The following is a 27,652-nucleotide window of genomic DNA, read 5'->3' on the forward strand; positions in this document are numbered from 1 at the left end:
ACAACCCGTCCGGCGCCCAGAACTGCATGTCTTCTACATTGGCCAATACATATTGTGAATCCCTGCAACAGTGAACAATAGACAAGGCACCAGGATGCAGTTTTTAGTCGCCATGGCAACCTGGTGCCTGGGATTTGTCAAGCCCTGGTTTAAACGGCTTGCCGCCTGCTGGCCGTCGTATGATGGGCAGTCGGCGCTGCTCTCGTTCTGGGCGGGCTTCATATGACGCCCGTCCATTTAAACAGGGAATGCGCGTGCGACTGTGTGCTTCTAATCCCTGTTCCTTCGGTGGCAGCGTGTCACGGAGACACCACTCGCCACCGAGAAGGGGTTGAACAGCAATTGGGCATGGCTGTTTACCACGTGATCGGCCGTGATGAAGTCACAGCCGATCACAGATGGCACCGCCCCACTTTGCATGGCTCATGCGCACGTCGGTGGCAGCGTGTTCCTGGGAACACTGCTCGTCACCAACACTGGTAAACAGCCACTGGCCAGTGGATATTTACCACATGATCAGCTGTGATCCTTTCAAAGCCGATCACTAAATGTAAACAGAGCGGTAACAAGATGTTACCGGCTCTTCCCTCACACACCAATCGTGTGTGAGAAGGAGATTGCGGTAACATCTCGTTACTGCTTACAGTGTACACCAATCACACTGATTCCTCCCCCCCCCCCCCATTAAAGAGGACCTGTCACAGTCCATACGAGTACCTGTCACCAGTCCATACGAGTACCCGAATACCAGTCACCAGCCCATCAGAGTACCTGAGTACCTGTCACCAGGCCATCAGAGTACCTGTCTGTAGCTCATCAAGTTACCCGAGTACCTGTTTGCAGCCCGTGCCTCATAGAATATACGTTGGGGTGTTTGCTTTCCAAAATGGGGTCATTTTGTGGGTAGTTCCATGGCCCTGGTGCTCAAGGTTCTTCAAAAGTGTGATAGGTAGGAATGAAATGAGATGTGTAATTTTCTGCTCCTAGAACGCCTGAAGGGTACTTCAATGTTGGGCCTCTGTATGTGGCCAGGCTGTGTAAAAGTCTCACATGTGGTATCTACATACTCTGGACGAGTAGCAGAATGTATTTTGGGGTGCAATTTTTGCTATATACATGATACGTGTTAGAAATATCTTATAAATTGACAACTGTGTGAAGAAAAAAAAAAAAATATTATTTTTTCCACATTTTCCAAAAACTTCTGGAAAAAATTAACCGTTTAAAAGACTCATTATGCCTCAGATTATACGTTGGGGTGTTTTCTTTCCAAAATGGGGTCATTTTCTGGGTAATTCCATTGTCCTGGTGCTCCAGGGCCTTCAAAAGTGTAATAGGTGGTTGAGAAATGAAATCACATTCAAAATGTGTCATTTATGCTCCTAGAACGCCTGAAGGTGCTACTTCAATGTTGGTCTTCTGTACGTGGTCAGGCTGTGTAAAAGTCTCACATGTGGTATCGCCATACTCGGGAAGAGTAGCAGAATGTATTTTGGTGTGTAATTTGTTGTATGCATATGCTGTGTGTGAGAAATAACCTGATATGACAATTTTGTAATAAAAAAAAAAAAAAAAAAAATCTCATTTTGCAAAGAATTGTGGGAAAAAAAAATTACAACTTAACCACTTCAGCCCTGGAAGGATTTACCCCCTTCCTGACCAGAGCGTTTTTTGCGATTCGGCACCGCGTTGCTTTATTTGACAATTGCGCGGTCGTGCGACGTGGCTCCGAAACAAAATTGACGTCCTTTTTTTCCCACAAATAGAGCTTTCTTTTGGTGGTATTTGATCATCTCTGCGATTTTTATTTTTTGCGCCATAAACAAAATAAGAGCGACAATTAAAAAAAAAAAAAACCACACACATTTACATTTTGCTTTAATAATTATCCCCAAAAAATAAATAAAACTTTTTTTCCTCCGTTTAGGCTGATACATATTCTTCTACATATTTTTGGCAAAAAAAAAAAAAAAAAAAATATTCGCAATAAGCGTTTGATTAGTTTGCGTAAAAGTTATAGCATTTACAAAATAGGGGATAATTTTATGGCATTTTTATTAATAAATGTAATGGCGGCGATCAGCGATTTTTATTGTGACTGCGACGTTATGGCGGACATTTTTGGGACCATTGTCATTTAAAACAATCAGTGCTATAAAAATGCATTGATTCCTGTATAAATGACACTGGCAGTGAAGGGGTTAACCACTAGGGGGCGGGGAGGGGTTAAGTGTGTCCTAGGGGAGTGATTTCTAACTGTCAGGGGGATGGGCTGGTGTGTGACACGTCACTGATCTCTGCTCCGATGACAGGGAGCAGAGATCGAGTGACACTTGTCACTAGGCAGAACGGGAGATGCTGTTTACAACGGCATCTCCCCGTTCGTCCTCTCCGTGAGGCGATCGCGGGTATGCCCACGGTGATAGAGTCCGCGGGACCCGCGACCCGACTCACGGAGATCGCGGCAGGCGCGCACACGGCGGCAAATTCAAAGTAACGTACGGGTACGTTACTTTGCGCAGCCGTGCCATTCTGCCGTCGTAAGAGTACAGGAGCCGGTCGGGAACCGGTTAAAAAACACCTCACCATGCTACTTACGTAATACCTTGGAATGTCTACTTTCTAAAAAGGGGTCATTTGGGGGGTATTTGTACTTTCCTGACTTGTTAGAGCCCATTCACACAGGGACGACTTGTCAGGCGACCTAGTCGCCTGACAAGTCGCCTCCCGTTCTGTGCTATGGAACCGTTCTAAGGGGAGCGACGCAAGTCGCTCCGACTTAGAAAAAGGTTCCTGTACGACTTCGGGGGCGACTTGCATAGACTTCTATACAGAAGTCGTTTTGCAAGTCGCCCGGGAAGTCGTTTGCAGGTCGCCTCGCTGAGGCGACCTGCAAGTCGTGTTGCCCCTGTGTGAATGGGGTCTGAGTGTCTCAAGAAATGAGATTCACCTGTTGTACTGAAGGCCTGATCAGATGTGATCAATTTTCAGTGATTGGCACCATAGTTTGTAGACTCTAACTTTCATAAAGACCAAATATACACTAATTTGTCTTTTTTTTACCAAAGATATGTTAGCAGTATAAATTTTGGCCAAAATTTATGAAGAAAAAAATTACTAATTAGCAAAATTTTATGACAAAGAAAGGCATTTTTTTTTTTTCACAAAATTTACAGTCTTTATTTATAGCACAAAAAATAAAAAACCACTAATGATTAAATACCAAACGAAAGCTCTATTTATGTGAAAAAAGGACGCAAATTTTATATGGGTACAGTGTTGCATGACTGAGTAATTGTCATTCAAAGTGTGAGCGCTGAAAATTGGTCTGGGCAGGAGGGGGTTGGGGGTGTAAGTGCACTGTATTGAGGTGGTTAAAGACATTTTTAGAGAAGGTTAGAGGGATTTAATGACAACCCCAGAGTTTTCAACTTCCAAAAATAAGTTTGCAGTGGCGGCTTTAGGACCTGTTCACACAGTGGAGTGACTGGCATTTTTCCGCACTGGAATTACACCAGTCACGGCCAGGGCACATAGCACAATTGTTTTCCATGTGCCCCCTTCGCATTGCAACGCTCAAAGTGTATGCCCATTTCATGTAGCTTACTCCCAGTAGCATGCTTACAGTCTCAGACCGTCTGCAGCACGCCTAGTCTGTCTAGTATCATGCTCACAGCCATGCCCAGTGCTACCACTAGGCAGCCGCCTAGGGTGAACTGCTGCCTAGGGTGCCCGGCCACTGGTGTTCCTACTCTCTTCTCTCTGCAGCAGGCAACTAAGTCTCAGCATCACCAGGCAGCCACCGCTCCAATCGCACATAGTGTCAGAGGCACAGCGGCGGTGGAGGACTGTGTACGTGCCCCAACTCCCAAATGTATGAAAGCAAGCAAACATTCATTGATGGGGCACTGGTAGGCTGCATTTGATGGGTGCTGGCAAGGCTGCATTTGAGGGGCGCTGGCGAGGCTGCATTTGAGGGGCGCTGGCGAGGCTGCATTTGAGGGGCGCTGGCGAGGCTGCATTTGAGGGGCGCTGGCGAGGCTGCATTTGATGGGAGCTTCATTAAAAAGCTGGGGTATACATGGGCAAGGCAAAGGGGGTGGAGCCAGGGGGCGGGAAAATTCGGTTTTGCCTAGGGTGTCAAAAATCCTTGCACCAGCCCTGCTCACAGCTCATTCTCTGACCATCTCCTGTCACACGCCAACACTCTGACCGTCTACTGTGCTCACCGTCTCAAACCATCTCCTCTAGCATACTCACTGCCAATCCCTTAGCATGTTTGCAGTCTGACTTTTTTTGTAGCATGCTGACAATTTCCCATTTCCTGTAACATGCTTACAATCTTTGACAATCTAATGCAGCACGTTCAGTCTATTAAAACTGCCTTTGTTACATTCACTTCACTTTAGAAACCCCCTCCTTCATTTCAGAGGTGCCTCCTTCACATCAGAAGTCCTGTCTTCCACGTCAGAAATCCTGTCTCGGAGGTGCTCCCTTCATGTCAGAGGTCCCATCTTCTCTTTAGACATGTCCACTTCACGTCAGCAGTCCTAACTTCTCAGAGGTGCCCCCTTTACTTCAGAGGTCCCATCTTCTCTTTTAGAGATGTCCCCTTCACATCAGAGGTCCCATCTTCTCAGGAGGTGACCTCTTCACATCAGAGGCCCCATCTTTTCCCCAAATCTGCCCCTTCGCGTAAGAGGTCCCATCTTCTTCTCAAAGGTCCCATTGTCACGTCAAAGGTCTCAACTTCTAAGTGGTGCCTCCTTTTACACGAAAGTCCCCCCTATTCATCAGAGGCATTCCAATCACCACATAGTCCTCTAATCCATGTCTGATTCAGGGCAAACTGGGTCTCGTTTATGTAGCCCCCCCCCCCCAGGGAAATCCCAACGCAACACCAGGGTTCTGAGAAACATTGATGTAAAAGGCCTTTGAACACCACATCTGTCAGCTGTAAGAGGTATAGACCCAAAATGTTACTGCATGTAACGGACCCATTTTGTGTGTGTAGGGGTAGTGGGGGGTTGCGGTTTATACAAAAAAATTACACATTTTTACTGTAGATTTCTCTTTACAGCAAAAAATAAATTTCTCTTAAAACCATTGCCCTTGGTGCAGGTGGCATCTGTGCCACATATTTCTAATCGTTAATTTGCAGATTATAGTATTTAGGAAATGCTAATTACTGTTATAAGCCAAAAGACTTGATGTGAAACTATGAAATATTTTTACCATGATGATTGCTGTGTGCATAGTACACCACTAATCCAGTCTTCCAGGTGCTCGGTAATATCAGAATATACAGTGAATTCAACTATCCGGATACAGAAGAAGCCTTAAAGTGAAAACGCTCCACATTTTGTCATGTTGCAACCAAAAACGTAAATGTATTTTATTGGGATTTTATGTGATAGACCAACACAAAGTGGCACATAATTGTGAAGTAGAAAGAAAAATAACTGGTTTTGAAAATCTTTTACAAATAAATATCTGAAAAGTGTGGCGTGCATTTGTTTTCAGCCCCCTGTTACTCTGATACTAAAATCTAGTGGAACCAATTGCCTTCAGAAATCACCTAATTAGTAAATAGTCCACCTGTGTGCAACTTAATCTCAGTATAAATACAGCTGTTCTGTGAAGCCCTCAGAGGCTTGTTAGAGAACCTTCGTGAACCAACAGCATCATGAAGGACAAGGAACACACCAGACAGGTCAGGGATAAAGTTTAAAGCAGGGTTCGGTTATAAAAAAAAAATGTAAAAAACATTCCAAGCTTTGAACATCTCACAGAGCATTGTTCAATCCACCATCCGAAAATGGAAAGCATATGGCACAACTGCAAACCTACCAAGACATGGCCGTCCACCTAAACTAACAGACCAGCAAAGAGAGCAACAATCAGAAGCAGCCAAGAGGCCCATGGTAACTGAAGGAGCTGCAGAGATCCACAGCTCAGGTGGGAGAATCTGTCCACAGGACATTAGTCGTGCTCTCCACAAATCTGGCCTTTATGGAAGAGTGGCAAGAAGAAAGCCATTGTTTAAAGAAAGCCATAAGAACTCCTGTTTGTAGTTTGGGAGAAGCCATGTGGGGGGACATGGCAAACGTGGAATATGTCGCTCTGGTCAGATGAGACCAAAATTGCACTTTGGCCTAAAAGCAAAAATGCTATGTGTAGTGGAAAACTAACGCTGTACATCACCCTGAACACACCATCCCCACTGTGAAACATGGTGGTGGCAGCAGTGTCATGTTGTGGGGATGCTTTTCTTCAGCAGAGACAGGGAAGCTGGTCAGAGTTGATGGGAAAATGGATGGAGCCAAATACAGGGCAATCTTAGAAGAAAACCTGTTCGAGTCTGCAAAAGACTTGACTGGGGTAGAGGTTCACCTTCCAGCAGGACAACAACCCTAAACATACAGCCAGAGCTACAATGGAATGGTTTAGATCAAAGCATATTCATGTGTGAGAATGGCCCAGTCAAATTTCAGACCTAAATCCAACGGAGAATCTGTGGCTAGACTTAAAAATTGCTGTTCAGACGCTCTTCATCCAATCTGACAGAGCTTGAGCTATTTTGCAACAAAGAATGAGTAAAAATGCAGACATCCCAACCTGCAAAACTAATTTCAGGGAGGTGGCAAACCCATTTCAGGGAGGTGGTGCCGCGCGTCGCTCCACGCAACCGCCCCCAACCCACCATCAGAGTCTGAAGAGTTCCCCTTTACATCAGGGCAGCAGAAACAGCAAATGGGCTCAGCCAACAGACATTGGGGAGGGTCAGCTTGATCTGGATGCATTCAGAGAAATGGGGAAATCGCCTGAAATTTGTACCCCTTTTGATCAGTTTTCCAGACAAGGTCATCTGGGAGAATAATTGACCAGTCAGGATTTCACACCAAATTTTACCTGCCTCTCAGGTACCAGCACTCCTCTATAGCTCCCACCATGTGTGTACACCATTCGGGGCTGCCTGCATGGTCACCAGGCTTTGTGTGGAAGCACATAGAGAGCCAGGTAGAAACACAGTGCTGCCAGAGAAGACATTGCAGTGTATAACACAGTAATGGGCACCTTCCTCCTCGCCAGCTCTCTCTCTCTCTCCAATCCAACACCAGCTCCCTCCACACAGCTGCTGCTCACATCCCATTTGCTGTCCAGGCTTCCTAACTCTCTGAGCTGGACTGGCGGAGGGTGGGGTGCTCAGTGATTGGGGAAGCTTGAGGGTTACGAGAGGAGGGCAGGATACCAGTCTGGGACACATAGGAAGTCCCGTGCTGCACCTGCTTTGGCACAATCGATCCCCATAGTGATGCCACTGCCTCTCCTGGCAGGGAGGAGGGGGTGCCTCGGGATGCTGCGGCATCCGTGAGCCCATCGTCAAATGTGGGAGACTCTAGAGAGTCACAGGAGACTTGAGATGTCTGAAAATGTCACTCTAGATGTACAAAGCTGGTAGAGACATCCTCAAAAAGACTTGCAGCTGTAATTGAAGTGAAAGGTGCTTCTGCAAAGTATTGACTAAGGGGGGCGCTATACAAATGTACGCCACACTTTTCACATGTTAACCACTTCAGCCCCGGAAGATTTGGCTGCTCAATGATCAGGCCATTTTTTGCAATTCAGAACTGTGTCGCTTTAACTGACAATTGCGTGGTCGTTCGACGCTGCAACCAAACAAACTTTGTCCTTTTTTTCCCCAAAAATAGAGCTTTTTGGTGGCATTTGATCACCTATACGGTTTTAAATAAAAAAAAAAAAAAAAAAAAAAACACCCGTGTTCATAATCAGTATGAACACACGATCAGTCTCTTCTCCACTGAGAGAACCAGGATCTGGGCGTTTACACACCCAGATCCCGGTTCTTGCTCTGTCACGCCTGCCAGGCACTCTCATCGGCTCCGGCCCAGGAGGGCCAACCTGCCGCAGTAAAACTGCGGCGGCTGGTCCAGAAGCAGTTAATTTTGTAAAAATTTGGAAAACCATTTATCATTTTCCTTCCAGTTCACAATTATGTGCCATTTTGTGTTGGTCTATCACATAAAATCCCAATAAAATACATTTACATTTTGGTTGTAACATGACAAAATGTGGAAAATTTCAAGGGGTATGAATACTTTAAGGCACTGTATTGTGCCTAAACTTGGGCTTCCTAGGGCAGGAGTGTCTAAGAACAGTCCGGCCTATTGTGACCGTCATCAATGTCTAACCCTTGCCTGTTTAGTCCACCCACCGCTAAATGAAAAGGGTTTGGTTTGAGTTGGGGAGTAAAATGTTCCCCTCTGGTCTCTGGTGTGTGGCCCTTTCCCCTCAGAATAACGTTTCCAAATGGGTTTCATCAGAACCCATGCACCTGTGCTAAAGTTTACTTTTTCGGTCAGAGCTATATATACCTTTACAATCCTAATTACAGACATTTCTGTAAGCTACGCGAGGAATTCACTGACGACATTTACAGTGCTGTGACAGGAAATGCTATGTTTATCTGACAGAAGTATGCCGTGTTCCGCTCTACAAAATATAGTTCATGAAGATGAGTCGTGGTGCATGTTAGGGGCGCAGGCCTCAGTTTCTTGTTGAGGGTCTTTTGACCCACATTTTACTAACAGGTGGAGCTCGGTGAGCGCAGTCAGTCAATAGTTTTTTTCTTAGTTACTGTTACATCGAGATTTAAATTCCTGACCACCTCGAAGTTTGGGTATTTGTGCCCACCCCTCCCATTCCATTCTTCATAATAGAAAAAAAGTTGGCTTCCATTTTTAGCATGCCGCCCTTCTGAGCACAAATATCTTTAACCACTTGCCGCCCACCCACAGTACATTGGGGCAACGTACCAGTTTCGGGGGGGTTCAGGTGTGCATGCCCCCTACAGACCTGTGCTGTGATTGGACACAGCACGAGTTTGTCAGCAGGTTTCAGACAATAATTTTGGCTTTATACCTGCCGCCAAACACAGCACATGGGTTGTAAACTCTTAAGCCTCGTACACATGACAGGCTGATGGCGGAAAATGCGACCATGTGTATGCTCTATCGGACAATTGTTGGATTTTCCACGGACAAGTGTTGGATAGCAGGTTTTAAAATTTTCTGAGCGTGTGCACACACAAGTCCGTCGGACAAAAGTCCAAAGTACAAACACGCATGCTCGGAAGCAGAAGCGGTCGGTCTTGTAAACTAGCGTTCGTAATGGAGAATTAACATTCGTGACGTGGCAAATTATGAAATCTCAAAATGCAGCGGACATTCTCTTCTTCTTTAATGGGATAATAATGAAGCTGCTTTGCTGTTGATACTGATGGAGTTATTGCAAACGAGTTTTCAAAGGCTTTTTTTTTCCTAGTGATATCAAGATTATTATTTAAATTTTTTTGGGCAAGTTACCACAGCGCCATTATCCTGTAGTTTTTAAAGCGGGATTCCGGCCACTAAAAAAAATAATGCAAAAGTCAGCAGCTACAAACACTGTAGCTGCTGACTTTAAATAAGTACTTACCTGTCCTGGGTGCCCGCGATGTCAGCCGCCCGAGGCCGATCCGTCCCTCGGCTCCCGGCACCGCCATCCTAGGTAAGGGAAACAGGCAGTGGAGCCTTACAGCTTCACTGCCAGTTTCCCACTGCGCACGCACCTAGCAACAAGGGTTTAGGCAAGTTTAAAAAAAATTTTTTGGATTTTGTGAATTTTTTTTTTTCAGGGTGGCCCTCCACTTTAAGAACAAAGATACAACTATGTTGGTGTCCCTTGTCAATTTTACATTGTATTTTTTTTAAATGTAACTGCCCACTCCCAAACTGTCATTTCAAGTAAAACACATAACCAAGTATTCTCCACATTTTTTTTTATTGTGCAAAAAAAAAAAAAAGGGAGGACATGCTAACTGCCAATAGAACTTAACCAAAAAAAAGTGCATTCTATGCATCCAATGTCTGGTTGACGGCTGTTCAGAAACGAACTGAAAAGCGCGAATCACTTAAACTTCTACTAACACGAAATTGTCAGGAGGAGCCCAAGGGGTGGCGCTAAAGAGTTGAAAAACCATGTAGTATGTCACTACATTCATGATTGTTGGCCAACAATTGTGTGCATGCAAGACAAGTTTGGGCCAACGCCCTTCAGACAAAAGTCCATGGTTTTGTTGGCCAACAGTCCTATCGGGTGTACGAGGCTCTAGGCCCTTTCACACTGACGGACTGATCGGGGGCCGCCTGTCAGTTTCAGGCAGACCCAATTGGACCATCCATAGCTTTCTATGGAGCGGCAGATGTTAACCAGCATTCAATCCGGTCCGTTAAAAACAGATGGATGGGGATCTGGCGTGTCGGATGACAGTCAGATGGAAACGGCCCCAGAGAGAAGAACGGGCTTTAAAGGGACATGAGAGAAGCATGGGGGCTACCACTGCTAAACCCTTCTTGAGAAAATGCCAGCTGCCTGGCTCTCATTATGACCTCCTCAGCTTCAATGACCTTCTCCTGAAGCCTATTCAGGTAAGGGCTCCTACTTTTCCTGATCTACTTTTTTCAGGTCAGTAGCAATGAAATCGGAGGAGTTGCATAACAGCCAGGCAATTGGCATGTTCAGGAAGGGATCAGGAATGGCAGCCCCCTTGTTTTTAAACATGGTAGGATAACTGACCTAAAAAAGGTTGGCAACAGAAAGTCCTGGTTGACCACATTTTGCATACTTGTGAGCATTATCCAAACTTCTTCAACTTTAGGTCCCCTTCACTTCTCTGCATTTCCGATTGCACGGTAACCTGCACAGAAAATGCGTGCTTTGCTGTGCATTTTAGAAACGCGCTGCTCACTATTAAATGTTAATGGCACTCGAAGCGTGGGTAGCGGCGCATGTTTTGCCGTGCGACAAGTGCGAAACCCCCAAAAAGCGTGGTTATCGTGCAACATTCCTCTCAAAAAAGCTTCTCTGGGGCATTTGTCATGCTATGTTGCCCAATGCATAACACGTTGACGTGTGAAAAGCGTGCAAAAAAAAAAAAAAAAAAAAGGGTTCCTGCCCCTCGCAAATGTAAATGGGGCACTTTAGGCAGGGCCATGTTTTTTGGTTACTGTTCCTTTAAATTGGGAAGGCTGCTTGTGTCAATCACCAGGATATCGTTTGGGTTATTTTATTATCCAGGCATTCTGGGAGGCCCGGCGCCCCATATCCTGACCTTCTCGTGATACGGTCGCGCTCTTTGACGCCAGATTCGCAGACTGGTGCTTTGTTTGTGGCTGTCATCTGGAGCATACCACAACCTGCCTTGCAGTGCTTCTGGCCCCACCATCTGCCTGCAAGTCTGCCGGGGTGAAGCTTTAATGAACTGGCAGTTCTAAGCAGCTCCGCTCTTGCCAGTCTCATCCTTTGTGCCCCGCTCTGCCATCTTCTGCCTCTGCAGCTGCCTTGTGGTTGCCAATCTCAGCAAATACAAAGAATTAAGCTTCTGCTCATCTGCTGGCAGGTCTGACGCCGTATGCTGTTAAAGGGGACACTGTAATGGGGTTTGATTTAAAATTGCTTTATAACTGTTTTGAATGCATTATAATGTATACAAATTTAAAGTAGACCTCTTAGTATCTTTTTAAAATAAATTTGAATACATTCCGTACTTGTGATAATATACAGCAACAGTATCTTATTTGTAAATCTTTGATCGTTAAAGCAGTATTAAACCCAATATTGCAGATTACCAATCATTAGATGTGGTAGCTGCATTTGTTTTTCTTTTTTAGGCTTTTTCCCCTCTTTTACCTGGTGATCTGGCCAATAACACCTCCCTGTATTAGAGTGCCCCCACTCTGGATGAAGGAACATAGGAGGCGCCTTTTGGACAGCAGCATTGTTAACCTGGGGGGAAGGGAGTGTTGAAGCCAAACTCCAGCTGATACTTTATAAGCAGTTACAAAAATTTTTTTTTTTGGGGATAAAGGTCTTACATAAAAAAAGAAAAATAAATATATATATATATATATATATATATATATATATATATATATATATATATATATATATATATATATATATATATATATATATATATATATATATATATATAAATAAAAAAGATGATCATTGTAAGCATCACTGCTAGCATTAAATGTTTTGTCTCATTTCTGTAACTGATGCATTCTGCTAGAGAACGCGATCCGCCCACATGCCTTGACCGGCACCCAGGATGAGAGCCTGAGCAGGCCGCTCCCACCCCCTGCACAGCCCAACGCTCCAATGAGCGGGGGAAGCAGAAACGCCATACTTCAGCTGTAGGCCAGTGACTTTGCCTAGGCTGAGATGATGTCATCAGTCTGCTGCAAGCAGGAAAAAAAAAAAAAAAGAAAAAACACATTTCCTTAGTCTCTTCTCCCCCAGAGATCAAAATACAATATTGTACCTTTTGTAATAAGTAACACGCTGAGAGGCTTCATCAGGGGCGATCTGTGTTACACATTTGTGATCACATTATAGAACTACACCGGTACCAGAATTTTACATACCCGTTTCACTTCTGAGCCATCATCTCAATCTAGGAAGTAGTCCCTGGATGATGGCTGAACAAAAAATGGCATCCTCTTGAAGAAAAATGCAGAAGAAGACATTGACAAAGGGAGTGCTGTGATCTCCATGGGAGGTTGTAACTACCTGTACAAATATACCTCACACTGGGCCTAATTGAATGTAAGGTTCATGCAACACAAATAGCTTGCAGATAGTGCTGGACTTTCTTATAAGAAAGCTCAGCACTGCCTGGGTGTTCATAGAATCTCAATACTGATTAACATTCTGTATCTGCTAGTAGAGTGGTGGGAGGTGCCCTTCCTATAAGTCATTCTGGATAATTATATGTGCAGTAGGCCTAATTTAATATAGAGTTCATGCATAACAAATATTATGCAGATAATGCTGGGCTTTCTTAGAAGAAAGCTTAGCGCTGCCTGGGTGTTTTTTTCCAACATCTCCAGACTGGTTAACATTCCATATCTGCTGGTAGAGAGGTGGCAGGTGCCCCAGAGTCATATGATGGCTGCCAGTGGTAAATATTAAATAGTAATTTGTAAAAAAAAAAAAAAAAAAAAAAAAAAAAAAAAAGTTTAAATTGCTTTATTTAGAATTAGGAGACAGAAGTGCACATTATACTATTAAAAGTATATACAGAAATCCATTTCTCCTGGGCCTGGTGTCAGAAACCATGAAATCAGACCGAGACAGAAGTACAGTTAAATAAAAAAGTAACTAGAACAAAACGTAGTCAAAAACATAGCCAAAATTCGGTAACCGGAACGGATAGTCAGCCAAGCCAGAAAGTCAGGAATCAGTGTAGTGAAACAGCAAGCAGGATCTGGAGCCAGAAGGGATGTCAGCCTTGTCTTTAAACAGGAACGCAGGAGATAGTCTCTATGATGTTGACCAAGGCAAAGGCAGAGATCCTCTGGGCTGGACGGCCTAAGTAGGCAGGAATGGCGAGCAGGATATCATCAGTAACTGTGGAGAGATAGAAGCTGGCAATTAGCCGACAGCTGAGCGGCCAGCTCAGAGAAGGAAGGGCTGAGCCCAGCCCTGACAGGTGGAATCTTTGAGTCCAACAAACCAAGCCAGGACTTTGCTGGGAGTTCTCGCTGTTATATGAGAAAAGACATTGTCCTACCAGACCCACCGACAGTAATTTTCTGAAAAACCCTAGCCAATCGGTGTTCTCTTTATATAAGGCAACATACGAGTCTCAAGCTCGGTTTACACTAGCCCGTCTCCAAAGTTGCGCAACTTTCAGTGCAACTTTGGAGTCTGACTTTGATGTGACTTTTTACACTCTTTGGCATTGAAGTCGTATCAAAGTCAGACCAAAGTAGTGCAGGAACCTTTTGTATTTTCAGTTAGGACAGCTCTCATAGAAAAACATTGAATTCCACATGTCATCCGACTTGAGGTCTCACAAGTCGGATCCTTTGACGCATCGGTGTGAACCGAGCCTAACAGCTGACCATGTAAATTTGTCAGAATTTGGTCTCCTTGGCTTGAGGACTCTCTATGGTGGACTAACATCGTCCCCTGATCTCAGTTAAATGTTCTAAAGATGCAAGGAGAGAATCAACCCCAGTCGGGTAATAGTGTGTGCAGAAAGACATTACTAAACAAAAGTTAGGACTCCAGACATATCGGGAGGGACCTAGCCTCTTGGTTGCATATCATTTTTGATTGCCACATTGGATTTTGTTGAAAGGTTAATCTTTTTGATATGGTGTTAAAGTGGAGGTAAACTTTGTTGGTGGGGTTTTGTTGTGCTCCAGCCATGGCAGGTCCTGTCACCGTTGTGTCCCACTGCGGCCATTTTGGCTGCTGACTCGTCATGGTTCAGGGCAAGCTTCTTGAGATGTTGGGCGCATTGATGATTTTACTTCTGCACACACGGGGGGGTTACATCGTCCCCAGCACCTGGCCTTTGACCAATGTGGAGAATGAGGCATCTTACAGAAGATGATATATACCTTTTTTACATTCAGGTTGCTAATTGTACAAAAAGAAAATAGATTTCTGCTACTGCTGGAAATGGAGGGTTTAATATTTAGACTAGGAAGTTTGATTATTTCTAAGGCCTGGCAGTTGTCCACTGTTGTGTCTGCGGTATGTTTGGGTTTCTTATACTTATTGCCATCTTTTTCAGCACAGGTCAGTTTAAAAGGAGTTGAAATTGGTGTCCTGTTTAAAAGGATTCAAGTGAGTTTGCCAGAAGACAATACCACTGATGGACACCATGGATTTATATGTATAAAAAATATATATGCACGCAAATTATTTGATCCCCTGCAGATGCAAGTTTGCCCACTTACAAAAAAAATGAAGGGTCTGTAATTTTTTATCATAGGTGTATTTTAAATGATAGAGACAGAATATCAACCAAAGTGGATTGGATTTAAATAATAATTTTTAAAGAGCAGCTGTCATCTCTGTCCCTCCTAATAAGCTGTCAAGTTAGTAAAACACGATATCAGAACAGGTTCAATCATACAGTTTGTAGTGTACATAGATTTGCAAAAAACAATGGGATAAAAAGGGAATATTCCTGAAATTTGTTTCATCGCATGGTAAATGTGAAATTGTGTGAATGGAACATTGCAGTGCATGTTCTCAGCTTGTAGAGCTTGGATTCATTGAAAGCGTTTACCAAATATGAAAATTATTGCAGAATATACAGCCTCATGCTACATAACTAATCTCCATTTCATGCTGAATAAACTAAATTTCTAATCTTTAGATAGATTTTTACTCCAAAAGCATTTTATTAAAATAAATTTGCTAAAAATAAAAATCCGATTTAAATAAAAAAAAAAAAAAAAAAAAAAAAAAAAACTTTTTTTTTTTTTTTTTTTAAATCATTGATTTTTATCCACCCTGATAAACCAAAAATCCAGAAAAAAAAAAAAAACAAAAAAACAAAAACCACGATACAAATGTTATAAATTGAGTTGCAGTTCAGTGAGTGAAATGAGTATTTAATCCCCAAGCAAAACATGACTGAGTACTTGGTGGAGAAACCCTTGTTGGCAAGCACAGATGTAAAACGTTTCTTGTAGTTGGTTACCAGGTTTGCACACATCTCAGATGGGATTTTGGGCCACTCTTTACAGAACTTCTTCTATAAATTTTTAAAGGGGTTGTAAGCCCTTGTGTTTTTTCACCTTAATGCATCATATGCATTAAGGTGAAAAAACACCTGGCAGTCACTGACCCCCCAGCCCCCCTGTTTTACTTACCCGAGTCCCTTCATCTCTTCGGCAGGGACGTGCTGTCCCTCTCTCCACAGGGTCCCGGCTATTGATTGGATAGATTGATAGTGCATCCATTGGCTCCCGCTGCTGTCAATCAAATCCAGTGACACAGGGCATTCATGTCTGTGGACGCAAATGCTGAACTCGGGAGCGCGCCCGCAAGGTAACCCCCTCGGGAGAGCGCTTCTCCTAGGGGGTTATCTTATGTGGGGAGGAGCCGCGAGAGCCGCCAGGGGACCCGAGAAGAAGATGTACAGGGCCACTCTGTGCAAAACGAGCTGCACAGTGGAGGTAAATATGATATGATATGTTTGTTATTTAAAAAAAAAAAAATAAAAAAACGATCCTTTACAATCACTTTGAGGTTTCTTGGCTGCTGCTTGGCAACTCAAAGTTTCTGCTCCCTCCATAAATGTTCTATAGGATTAAGGTCTGGAGACTGGCTAGGCCGCTCCATGACCTTTAATGTGCTTCTTCTTGAGTCACTCCTTTGTTGCCTTGGCGGTATGTTTTCGGTCATTGTCATGCTGGAAGAAAAACCTATGACCTATCTTCAGTGAGGGAAGAAGGTTCTCATCCAAGATTTTACAATACATGGCCCCCATCCATTGGCCCCTTAATGTGGCAAAGTCAGCCTGTACCTTTAGCAGAGAAACCACCCCAAAGCATAATGTTTCCACCTCTGTGCTTGACTGTAGGGATGGTATTCTTAGGGTCATAGTCAGCATTTTTCTTCCTCAAACCACGGCAAGTCGAGTTAATGCCAAAGAGCTAAATTTTGGTTTCATCTGACAACACTTTCTTCCAATCCTTCTCTGAATCATTTGGATGTTCATTGGCAGACTTCAGACGGGCCTGTACAAGTGCCTTCAATCCATGGCAGCATATTGTGTTACCAATGGTTTGTTTGGTGACTGTGGACCCAACTGCCTTGAGATCATTCACAAGCTTGTGTAGTTCTGGGCTGATCCCTCGCTTTTCTCATGATCGTCCTCACCCCATGAGGCGAAATCTTGCATGGACCTCTAGACCGAGGGTGATTGATGGTTATTTTGTATTTCTTCCATTTTGTGAATAATCGCTCCAACAGTTGTCGCCTTCTCACCAAGCTTCTTGCTGATGGTCTGGTAGCCCATTCCAGCCTCGTGTAGGTCTACAATCTTGTCCCCGAAGTCCTTTGACAGCTCTTTGGCCTGTCCCATGATGGTGAGGTTTGAAGGGAAGAAAAACATTCTGTGGACAGGTGTCTGTTATCAACATAACAAGATGTCGTTAGGAGCACCTTCTTAAACTGACAGGACTAATCTGTGTACCACATGAGCACATACTATAGCCAGTCAGTGGGGGGGCAGAGTTATTGGTGGTTAGTAGGGGATCAGATACTTATTTTACTCGCTGAACTTCAATTTATAACATTTATGATATTCTGTCAATCATTTAAAAATACTCCTATGATAACAATCATTTCTTTGTAAATGGGCAAACTTACAAAATCTGCAGGGGATCAAATAATAATTTCCTGTGTGTGTATATAGAACATATGCTTCTGGAAACAAATTATGCTCGCAATCTAAGGTTTTACTGTATGCGCATCTTGTATGGACGTAGCCGGTGTCTCGTAAATATTCAAAATCAGAAGTGTGATTAAAGTGTCACTAAACCCACATTAAAAAAAAAAAAAAAAAAAAAAAAACAACCCTATCAAGTGATGTATTACATGCTGTTCATACTCAGTCACAATTAGATTTGTTTTCTGTATTCTGCTGCTCTCTATCTCCCCCTTCTGTTCATGTCCCCAATGCAGATATATGGTTTTTGCAGCTGTGGTGGCAACTCTGCACATTCCCAGTTTTCACTGCGTTTCTATGCTGAGCATTGCCTCCCTATCACATCTGAGCAGCCCATGTGACTACAGAGTCACACATGCGGGCATATGCACAGTGGTAAGTGACACTAACCTCCCTCCCTCCTCCATGCCCGCTAAGCACAGTGGTGGCAGGATATTACATGTAGATTGATGGAGGCTTCACCTTCTTTAATTCTAAGACACAGGCAGGAGGGGCGTGATGCAGCCTGTGACTGGCAGAAATCTGCCCACACTATGCCATTTCCACAAAATAATAAAGATTTGATTTCACAGAGAGATATAGATCTATAGAGCTAGAGAGAGTGCGCGAGAGATCAACTGTTCCTAGTGACCAAGAACAGCAATCTCACTCTACTCCCAGTGAGCCCATCACCACTAGTGTAAACCCCTTCCCCACCAGTGCCATTTATACAGTGATTAGTGCATTTTTATAGCACTGATCACTGTATTGGTGTCACTGGTCAAAAAAAAAAGTGTCACTCAGGGTCAGATCTGTCCGCTGCAATGTTGCAGTCCCACAAAAAAAAAAAAAAATAATATATATGTCTCAGATTGCTGCCATTACTAGTAAAAACAATAAACATAAGTCCCTAAGAGCCGGTTCACACGGGGGCGACTTGTCAGGCGACCTAGCCGCCTCCCGTTCTGTACAATGGAACCGTTCTAATCGGAGCGACGCAAGTCGCTCCGACTTAGAAGAAAGGTTCCTGTACTACTTTGGGGGCGACTTGCATAGACTTCTGTACAGAAGTCGTCTTGCAAGTCGCCGCGGCAGTCGTGTGCAGGTCGCCTCGGTGAGGCGACCTGCAAGTCGTGCCGCTTCTAATGTGAACCGGCGCTAAATCTTTCCCCTATTTTGTAGACCAGGGGTAGGCAACCTGGGGCCCTCCAGCTGTTCCAGAACTACAAGTCCCATCATGCCTCTGGGAGTAATTGTAACTGCCAGCCTTGCAATGCCTCATGGGAAATGTAGTTCCACAACAGCTGGAGGGCTTTCATATATAATATATTTTTATTGGGGTGTTTAGCTCAAGTGGATAGATGCATGTTTGTGCAGTGAGTCCACATCAGACAGGCATTTATAGTTAAGGGCCTGGTAGCCCACATTTATTAAAGGGAAAAAAACGAAAGTCCATTCAGAAATCCCACACAAGGGTTTAACTTCATTAAGCACTCATAAATGAAAACATACCAAGCCACCTGGCTCTCTCTCGTCAGCAGTTCCTCTGCTTGCTCTCAACAGAGTTGATTCTTTCCAGCCCCCTTTCCAGACTCACTGGCTTCCGTAGTCTTCACAACTCTCAAGGCTGGCCAGCCTTTCCCAGTCCCTGGGCAAAGAATCCCCCTTACATGGGCTACAGTCTCCCACAGGGCAGACCAGTCTCCAAACAAAGGTTTGTCTTCAAACAGCAGCAGCAAGCTGCTCACACTCCACCTTCCTTCCAACTTCTGCTCTCCCCAGCCCCTCATTATATGGACTGTGTGCAGCTGGGCACACACCCTGCTTGCTATCCTCAAGACCCGGACACAGGGTTGGAGATCCCATCCCACCCATGACTCTCAGGGATCTCCAAACTACAGAATCCCATCCGGAACTAGCAAAACCTGGAGAAAACTGACAGAGCAGTTTTCTCCATTTAAACGCTACACTCTGTAGTCTTGCAGTCTGCAGATATGCAAACTCTGTGTCTTTTACCTCCAATTTCATAGGGACAGAGCCTCGCTCTGCCACACTATATATATATATATATATATATATATATATATATATATATATATATATATACACCGTATTTATCGGTGTATAACACGCACAGGCGTATAACACGCACATTCATTTTAAGAGGGAAGTTTCAGGAGAAAAACTAAAATTTCAAATAAGGAACTTTGGAGCAAAATAAGGGTCAGTGCCCATCTGCAGCCTCATCAATCCACATCAATACAGCCTCACCATTGCCATCAGTGCAGCAATCATCAGTGATTGACGTCCACCTGCAGCCTAGAGGGGACAGGGAGGGGGCAGGATGAGCGCCGACAGATTACATACAAAGAGAATCTCCTATGATAGACAGAACAGTGGTCCAATGGCGGCCCAGGAGACAGGACTTCCTGTTACAGAGGCTGCCATTAAACAGGAGATTCTCGCTGTATGTAATCTGACAGCGCTTGTCCCAACCCCCTCCTTGTCCCCTCTGAGGCAGCTAAAATTGAAGTATTGGCGTATAACATGCACACGCTATTTGCACCCGATTTTCATGGTAAAAAAGTGAGTGTTATACGCCAATAAATACAGTACATACACATATATATATATACATACACACATTATATATATATATATATATATATATATATATATATATATATATATATATATATATATACACACACATATATGTACACATAATTTTTTTGGATATGTATTATAGCAGAAAGTAAAAAATATATTAAAAAAAAGGACACCAATTTTGTTTGGGTACAACGTCGTGCGACCGCGCAACTGTCAGTTAAAATAACGCAGTGCCGTATCATAAAAAATGGCCTGGTCGGGAAATGGATAAATCCGTCCGGGGCTGAAGTGGTTTAAACAGTTTATTGATATTATTTATTTATTTTTAAAGTGATGCTAAACGCACAATGTTTAATTTACATTGTCCCTTCTATTTCTAGATGTGGATGTTGTAATTATGCTGTAATAATTTTAATTAAAACAAAAACATCTAAGTACCTTTTTTCTAATTGTTATACAGCTGTCACATGACCCCAGCTCTCTCCCAGCCTGTCTGCAGGGAAACATAAGCAGGAGGAGCTTCTAGTCCTCTGCTGCTGATCACATGTTCAATATAAAAAAAAAAAAAAAAAAAACACTTTGTAAAAGGATCCGGACTATTTTGCACAACTCACACATTTTGCTTTGTGTTGTCCCTCTGAAGAGCTTTTCACAAATATATTCTGCACTTTGTAGAATAAGTAAATACAATGCAGTAGTCCGTATCTTTACACCGTCCACCAGCTGACAATTACTGGTGGTGCTAGACTGGGGTCTGGGTCCTGTAAAAAAAGATCTTTTCTAGGTTTCAGCTGTTGATGCAGTGATTGTGATCAGACGTCTGTGCCCATGTGTTATTTGTGTCGGGTAGAAGGGAACGCGAGTACACCGTGTGTCGCAACAGCTTGTTTTTGGCCGATGAGGTGCGTCATGTGCTGATAAGTCAGCTGGTCCAAGTCAGGAGCAAGACAGACGGAACAAAAGGCGGCGTATATAACTGATGGGAGACATGAAATAAAGCAGACCTTGTTCTTCTAAGTTTTGTTTTTTTTTTTTTTTTAACAGTCCAAAATGGTTACAGAAGATAACCCCAGGGCATTTTTAGAAAAGGTTCTGTATATACTGTACGTTTAATAAAAAAAAAAATAATACATTTTATATACAGCGGGTAAAATGAGCAATCAACATGTCACCATTTTTCTAGATAAATATATTTCTAAAGGTGCTATTGACATGGCCTTTTCATGTCGGTAACAACCCATGCAATCCATACATACAAAGCTTCAGAAATGAAGTTATGTGTAATGAAATGGAATGGAAAAAGTATTGAACACAAGAAGAAAGAGAGGTGCAAAAAAAGCATGGAAAGCCAAGACACCAGCTGAAATCTATCAGTAATTAGCAATCCTGCCCCTTGTCAGTGCAAATTAATATCAGATGGTTCAGTCTCAACTGATGGCCTATAAAAAGGTGCCTCATTAGCAAGGTGTCACACAAACATCTCATGATGGGTAAAAGCAAAGGGCTCTCACACAGGATGGACATTGTGTCTTTTTTTTCAGCCTCACCTCATGTAACTATGTAAGACCTTCCCAACCTTATTGTTGCCAAACATTCTGATGGCATTAGTTACAGAAGGATTTCTAAACTTCTGAATGTTTCAGTGAGCACTGTTGGGGCCATAATCCGGAAGTGGAAAGAGCATAATTTCTTGGACAGCTCACAGGGTAGGAGGTAGGAGGGGCGGGTCGGAGGAGGAGCAAAGCTGACGGGTGGGGTGGAGCCCCTAGCATTAAGTGTTTTCTGTGTATCTCTCTCTCTCCTCCCTCCCGCTGGCTGCGGTTCTACATCGAGCTGTCCAGTGAGACTCGCTACAGAAGGAACCAGCGGCTCTGAAAGGGCACAGCAATGGCCCTAAGCTGGACACCACCTTGCAGGGGATCCCCCTGCCCTCAGCTCCAGTTCCCCCCCAGACAGGCTCTGACTGCAACTCTGGTCTGAGCAGCCCAAGAGCCGCTACTTCATGCCCAGCTGGGGTGACCATCTATCAACCATCATCAATGCAGCATCATCAGTGTCCCATCAGTGCAGCCTCGTCAGTGTAGCCTCGTCGCTGCACATTAATGAAGGAAAAAAAATTAATTACAAAATGTTGTAACAGGTTTTTTCAAAATTTTCTGTCTTTTTTTCATGTTTTTAGCAAAAAATAAACCTACTGGAGATTACATAACACCAAAAGAAAGCTCTATTTGTCATATGTCATATAGGTACAGCATTTCATGACCACGCAATTGTCATTCAAAGTGCGACAGCGCTGAAAGCTGAAAATTGACTTTGGCGGTAATGGGGTGACAAAGCCCATTAGGCAAAAGTTTAAAAAAAATAAAAAATAAAACTGGCTCCTAACATTAGTAGCTGGCTCCTAGATTCAAAGCAAACTTGTCAAGCACTGCTGTGCACTGTACTTATGACACTACAGACGTAATCAGAAGGGCAATCGGGGGGTTAACTGTGTGCCTAACAAGTGTATGTGTGCTGCATTTACTCGCAGGAATTGGCTATCTTTTCTTTGTCTTTTCTCCCTGAAATCAGAGTTGATTTCATGGGGAAGAAACAGCCAGATCGCCGTTTGGTGTTCTGTGTGTTTGTAAATTCATTACTCTTTGCTGTGATTGGCCACAGCTGATCATCAGGCATACAGCCAAAATCATTGGCTGTAACCTGCTGAAAAACTCGTACTGTTTCCAGTCACAGCACAGATCAGCAGGCCGCATGCACACGCATGTCTGAAAACCAGGAAGTGGATAGCGACATTCCTGTACGTTGCTGTGCCGCCAGTTAGCAGTAAATATACCAGGAAGTAGATCGCGACATACCTGTATGTTGGTAAGCCTGGCTGTCCCGTCTGCTAGCAGTAGATATACTAGGAAGTGGATCGCGACTTACCTGTACGTTGCTGTGCCACCCGCTAGCAGTAAACGTTTCAGGAAGTTGATCATGATGTACCTGTATGTTGCTGTGCCGCCGATAGCAGTAAAAGTACCAGGACGTGGATTGTGATGTAACTGTACTTTGCAGTGCCGCCTGCTAGCAGTAAACGTTCCAGGAAGAGGATGGCAATGTACCTGTACATTGCTGTTCCTGGCTGTGCCACCCGTTGGCAGTAAATGTACCAGGAATAGAAAGCAACGTACCTGTACTTTGGTAAGCCTGGCTGTGCCGCCTGCTAGCAGTAGATGTACTAGGAAGTGGTTTGTGAAGTACCTGTACGTTGCTGTGCCACCCGCTGGCAGTAAACGTTCCAGGAAGTGGTTTGTGAAGTACCTGTACATTGCTGTGCCGCCTGCTAACAGTAAACGTACCAGGAAGTGGATCACGATATGCCTGGCTGTGCTGCCCGTTAGCAGTAAATGTACAGGGAAGTGGATCATGATGTACCTGTACATTGCTGTGCCTGGCTGTGCCACACGCTAGCAGTAAATGTACTAGGAATAGAAAGCAATGTACCTGTACTTTGGTAAGCCTGGTTGTGCCACCTGCTAGCAGTAGCTGTACTAGGAAGTGGTTTGTGAAGTACCTGTACGTTGCTGTGCCACCCACTGGCAGTAAACGTTCCAGGAAGTGGTTTGTGAAGTACCTGTATGTTGCTGTGCCGCCCACTGGCAGTAAACGTCCTAGGAAGTGGATTGTGAAGTACCTGTACGTTGCTGTGCCTCCCACTGGCAGTAATCGTTCCAGGAAGTGGTTTGTGAAGTACCTGTACGTTGCTGTTGCTGCCCACTGGCAGTAAACGTTCAAGGAAGTGGATTCTGAAGTACCTGTACGTTGCTGTGCCACCCGCTGGCAGTAAACGTACCAGGAAGTGGATCACAATACACCTGGCTGTGCTGCCCGTTAGCAGTAAATGTACCAGGAAGTGGATCATGACGTACCTGTACATTGCTGTGCCTGGCTGTGCCACACGCTAGCAGTAAATGTACCAGGAATAGAAAGCAACGTACCTGTACTTTGATAAGCCTGGCTGTGCCGCCTGCTAGCAGTAGCTGTACTAGGAAGTGGTTTGTGAAGTACCTGTACGTTGCTGTGCCGCCCGCTAGCAGTAAACGTTCCAGGAAGTGGTTTGTGAAGTACCTGTACGTTGCTGTGCCGCCCACTGGCAGTAAACGTTCCAGGAAGTGGTTTGTGAAGTACCTGTACATTGCTGTGCCGCCTGCTAACAGTAAACGTACCAGGAAGTGGATCACGATACACCTGGCTGTGCTGCCCGGTAGCAGTAAATGTACCAGGAAGTGGATCATGACGTACCTGTACATTGCTGTGCCGCCCGCTAGCAGTAAACGTACCAGGAAGTGAAACGCGATTTACCTGTACTTTGCTGTGCCTGGCTTTGCTGCCTGTTTGCAATTCACTTCTTGGTACATTTACTGCTATGTGCCTGTACGTTGCTGTGCCGTCCGTTAGCAGTATTGTTAGCGGGTGGCAAGTGGTTAAAGTAATGTGTTTGTTCTGAAATTCTGTATAATATTTAAGCTCTTTACCCGTAGAGTAAGTCATCCATCTGAAATGCAGACACACCTGACTAAAATGTTCTTTGCAGCTGTCCTCTGCTCGGCTATTATTTCTTTATTTATTGGAGATAATATTTCTTCCTTGAAGAGCAAAAGTATTTCTGCGTTTTAAAAAAAAAAAAAATCAAGAATTCCAGACATTAAAACTATTTTCAGACCGTTCTTCCAGCCGGTGACCTGCGCTGTCTGGATCCGTGACCTTTAAACATCAGTAGGACTGAAAGAGTGGGAGGAAGAGATTTCACCTTCTTAAATCCCCCTCTCTGGCAAATACCGTATCAAAAATCCACAAAGTTTCAGACGTTTCCATGCGGTTATGTATAGTTTGATGACAGGAAGGCTTTGATCCGTCCTCCTTTCCCTGGATACGTCCAAATTATAGGTTTGTGAAATGCTGCGTCTGCCCCGTTGGCCTGGTGGGGGGAGAATTTTACACTTGAGAAGTTGGTTAAAGTTTGATTGAAGTTTTTTGCTTTGTGTTCTAAAACCGTAAGGCTGAGCGAAGGAGCGTTTCTCGAAGAGGTCTTTTTTTCTGCGTTGTACAATATTTATTTCTTTTTTTTTTTGTGTGTTTTGCAGGGTGGATGGAATGTTGTGGATTATCTTGGCAAGAAGCTGAACGTAGGGTAGACAAGTGCCGGTCTCTAGACTACCATGGGAAACGCCACTACAAAGTTCCGCAAAGCCTTGATCAATGGGGATGAGCACCTAGCTTACCAAATCTACGAGAGCAGTCCACAGCTGAAAGAGTCCCTCGACCCCAACACATCCTACGGGGAGCCGTACCAACACAACACTCCGCTGCACTATGCCTCTCGTTATGGCATGACACGCCTGATCAGGTCAGTGGCTGCTTGGACTTTGTACAATAGTCTGCGTATTTGCATGTCTACTTTTCATCGCATGGGTGAAATTGGTTCCTCTTTTTTTGTACCTAAAGCAAACTTTTTCTGGCAGAACCTAAGAGGCAGCCATTGCTGACCTTCTTATGAAAATGGCAGTTGCTTGACTGTTTTGCTGACCTTCTGCCTCAAAGTCACTGACCCGAAACAATCCTTGCAGGTCTGGAAGACCACAACTGGCATAGTTGTTCCAGGTTAGTTCTTAAAAGCAGCAAATCCCAAGAGCCAGGTAGCCAATGCACTTCAACCACCTCTCTATAGGATTGCTTTATATATGGTGGCTGGCAGTAAATGCTTACATACTCCCGATTGGTATGACAGCTTGGGACTGTGTTTACTATTGTCAAGCCAACTGTCAGAGGTTGGAAGTGATTCATGCTGTAAAGGCACCCAATCAGTTCCACTCCCCCTTCCCCCAAGAAACTGTTGGAATAACTTCCTTGGGGTCCATAGATGACACTAAGGGGTGGATTTACTAAAGGCAAATAGACTGTGCACTTTGCCAAGTGCAGTTGCTCCAGAGCTTAGTATATCAGTAGAAGCTCTCCTGACTTCCATCATCCAATCATGTGCTTTTTTAAAAAAAAAATTCCTTGCATGTCTATTTCTGTCTATGCGCAACTGCACTTGCACAGTCTATTTGTCTTTAGGAAATCAACCCCTAAGGGTCTACTAGACCCATGATGTCTCCCTAAAGTGTCATTAAACCCACATAATAAAAAACTGCTGTTTATACTCGCTCAGTTAGACCCCTTTCACACTAAAGCGCTTTGCAGGCGCTATAGCGTTAAAAATAGCGCCTGCAAACTGCCCTAAAACAGCTGCTCCATTTACTCCAGTGTGAGAGCCAGAGGGCTTTCACACTGGAGCGGTGCGCTGGCAGGGCGTCAGAAAAGGTCCTGCCAGCAGCATCTTTGGAGCGGTGAAGGGGCGGTGAACTCACCGCTCCTCCACCGCTGCTCCCCATTGAAATTAATGGGGCAGCGCAGCGATACCGCCGGCAAAACGCGGCGGTATCGAAAAAGTCCTGCCAGCAGCATCTTAGGGGCAGTGAACTCACCGCTCCTCCACCGCTGCTCCCCATTGAAATCAATGGGGCAGCGCAGCGATACCGCCGGCAAAATGCCGCTCCGGCGGTGGTTTGGGTGCGGATTTAACCCCTTTTTGGCCGCTAGCGGGAGGGTTAAAACCCCCCGCTAGCGGCCGAATAGCGCTGCTAAAACTTCGGTAAAGTGGCGCTAAAAATAACGCCACTTTACCGCTGACGCCGGTGGCGGCACAGTGTGAAAGGGGTCTTACAATGGGATTTGTTTTCATTTTATGCTGTTCTCTGTCTCCCCCTCATGTCCATGTCCCCAATGCAACTAAGGATTTTGCAGAGCGGTGTTGGCAGCTCTGCACATGCTCAGTTTTCAGTGAGTTTCTATGCTGAGTTTTTCCTCCCTATCACATTTGAGCAGCCCATGTGACTATAGAGTCACACCTGTGGGTGTATACACAGTGGTAAATGACAGCTCCCTCCCTCCTCCATGCCCACTAACCAGCTAAACTCAATGGGGGTGGGATATTAAATGTAGATTAATGGAGGCTTCACTTCCCTTGTATTCTAAGACACAGGCTGGAGGGGGGTGGGACATTACATCTTGATTGGAGGTTTCACCTACCTGTTGTTATAAGACACAGGCTGGAGGGACATGACGCAGCCTGTGACTGGCAGAAATCCACCCACACCATGTTATTGCCAAAAAATAATAAAGATTTGATTTCAAATATATATTTGCATGATGATTTAAACAGTTTAATAATATGAATTATTTATTTTTACTCTGTATTCCAAAGGCTGTTTGTTTTTTATTTTATTTTAAACATGTGACCAGCAGCAGAGGACTAGAAGCTCCTCCTGCTTATGTTTCCTTGCAGACAGGCTGGGAGAGAGCTGGGTCATGTGACAGCTGATGGCAAAAAGATAGCAACCACCCCAATTTATAACTACCTTTGCAGTAATGCACACATGGAAGCGCAATGTACATCACAAACAACAACCTTTTCCAGCACACTTACCAACTAACCTGCAAAAAAACCCAAAAAACAGACCCTGTCTAACCATTAACGTTAAAACTAGAGGGTTTAGTTGCATATGTTTGCAAATATATGTGAAAGCTGCAGTGACGTGTTTTGTATCTTTACTTACTGGTATTTATTTAATGCCACCTCATCTTTTATTGTACCAAAAAATTGGTTGTTATTATGTGTTGTTTGAATTAAATTAACTTTGATTTATTTATTTT

General features: G+C 44.1%; 1 protein-coding gene across 1 annotated transcript in view; it reads left to right on the forward strand.

The window, feature by feature from the left end:
* ANKIB1 (ankyrin repeat and IBR domain containing 1) overlaps nucleotides 1-27,652 on the forward strand; it is a 240,471-nt gene that overhangs the window by 37,665 nt on the left and 175,154 nt on the right. The window contains exon 2 of the mRNA XM_073629618.1: nucleotides 25,042-25,304. Within this exon, the coding sequence (XP_073485719.1) occupies nucleotides 25,117-25,304 (188 nt within the window). The 5' untranslated portion in view covers nucleotides 25,042-25,116. The remainder of the gene's footprint in view (nucleotides 1-25,041; nucleotides 25,305-27,652) is intronic.

The sequence above is a fragment of the Aquarana catesbeiana genome, linkage group LG05 (genome assembly GCF_042186555.1).
Source record: "Aquarana catesbeiana isolate 2022-GZ linkage group LG05, ASM4218655v1, whole genome shotgun sequence".
NCBI lineage: Eukaryota > Metazoa > Chordata > Amphibia > Anura > Ranidae > Aquarana > Aquarana catesbeiana.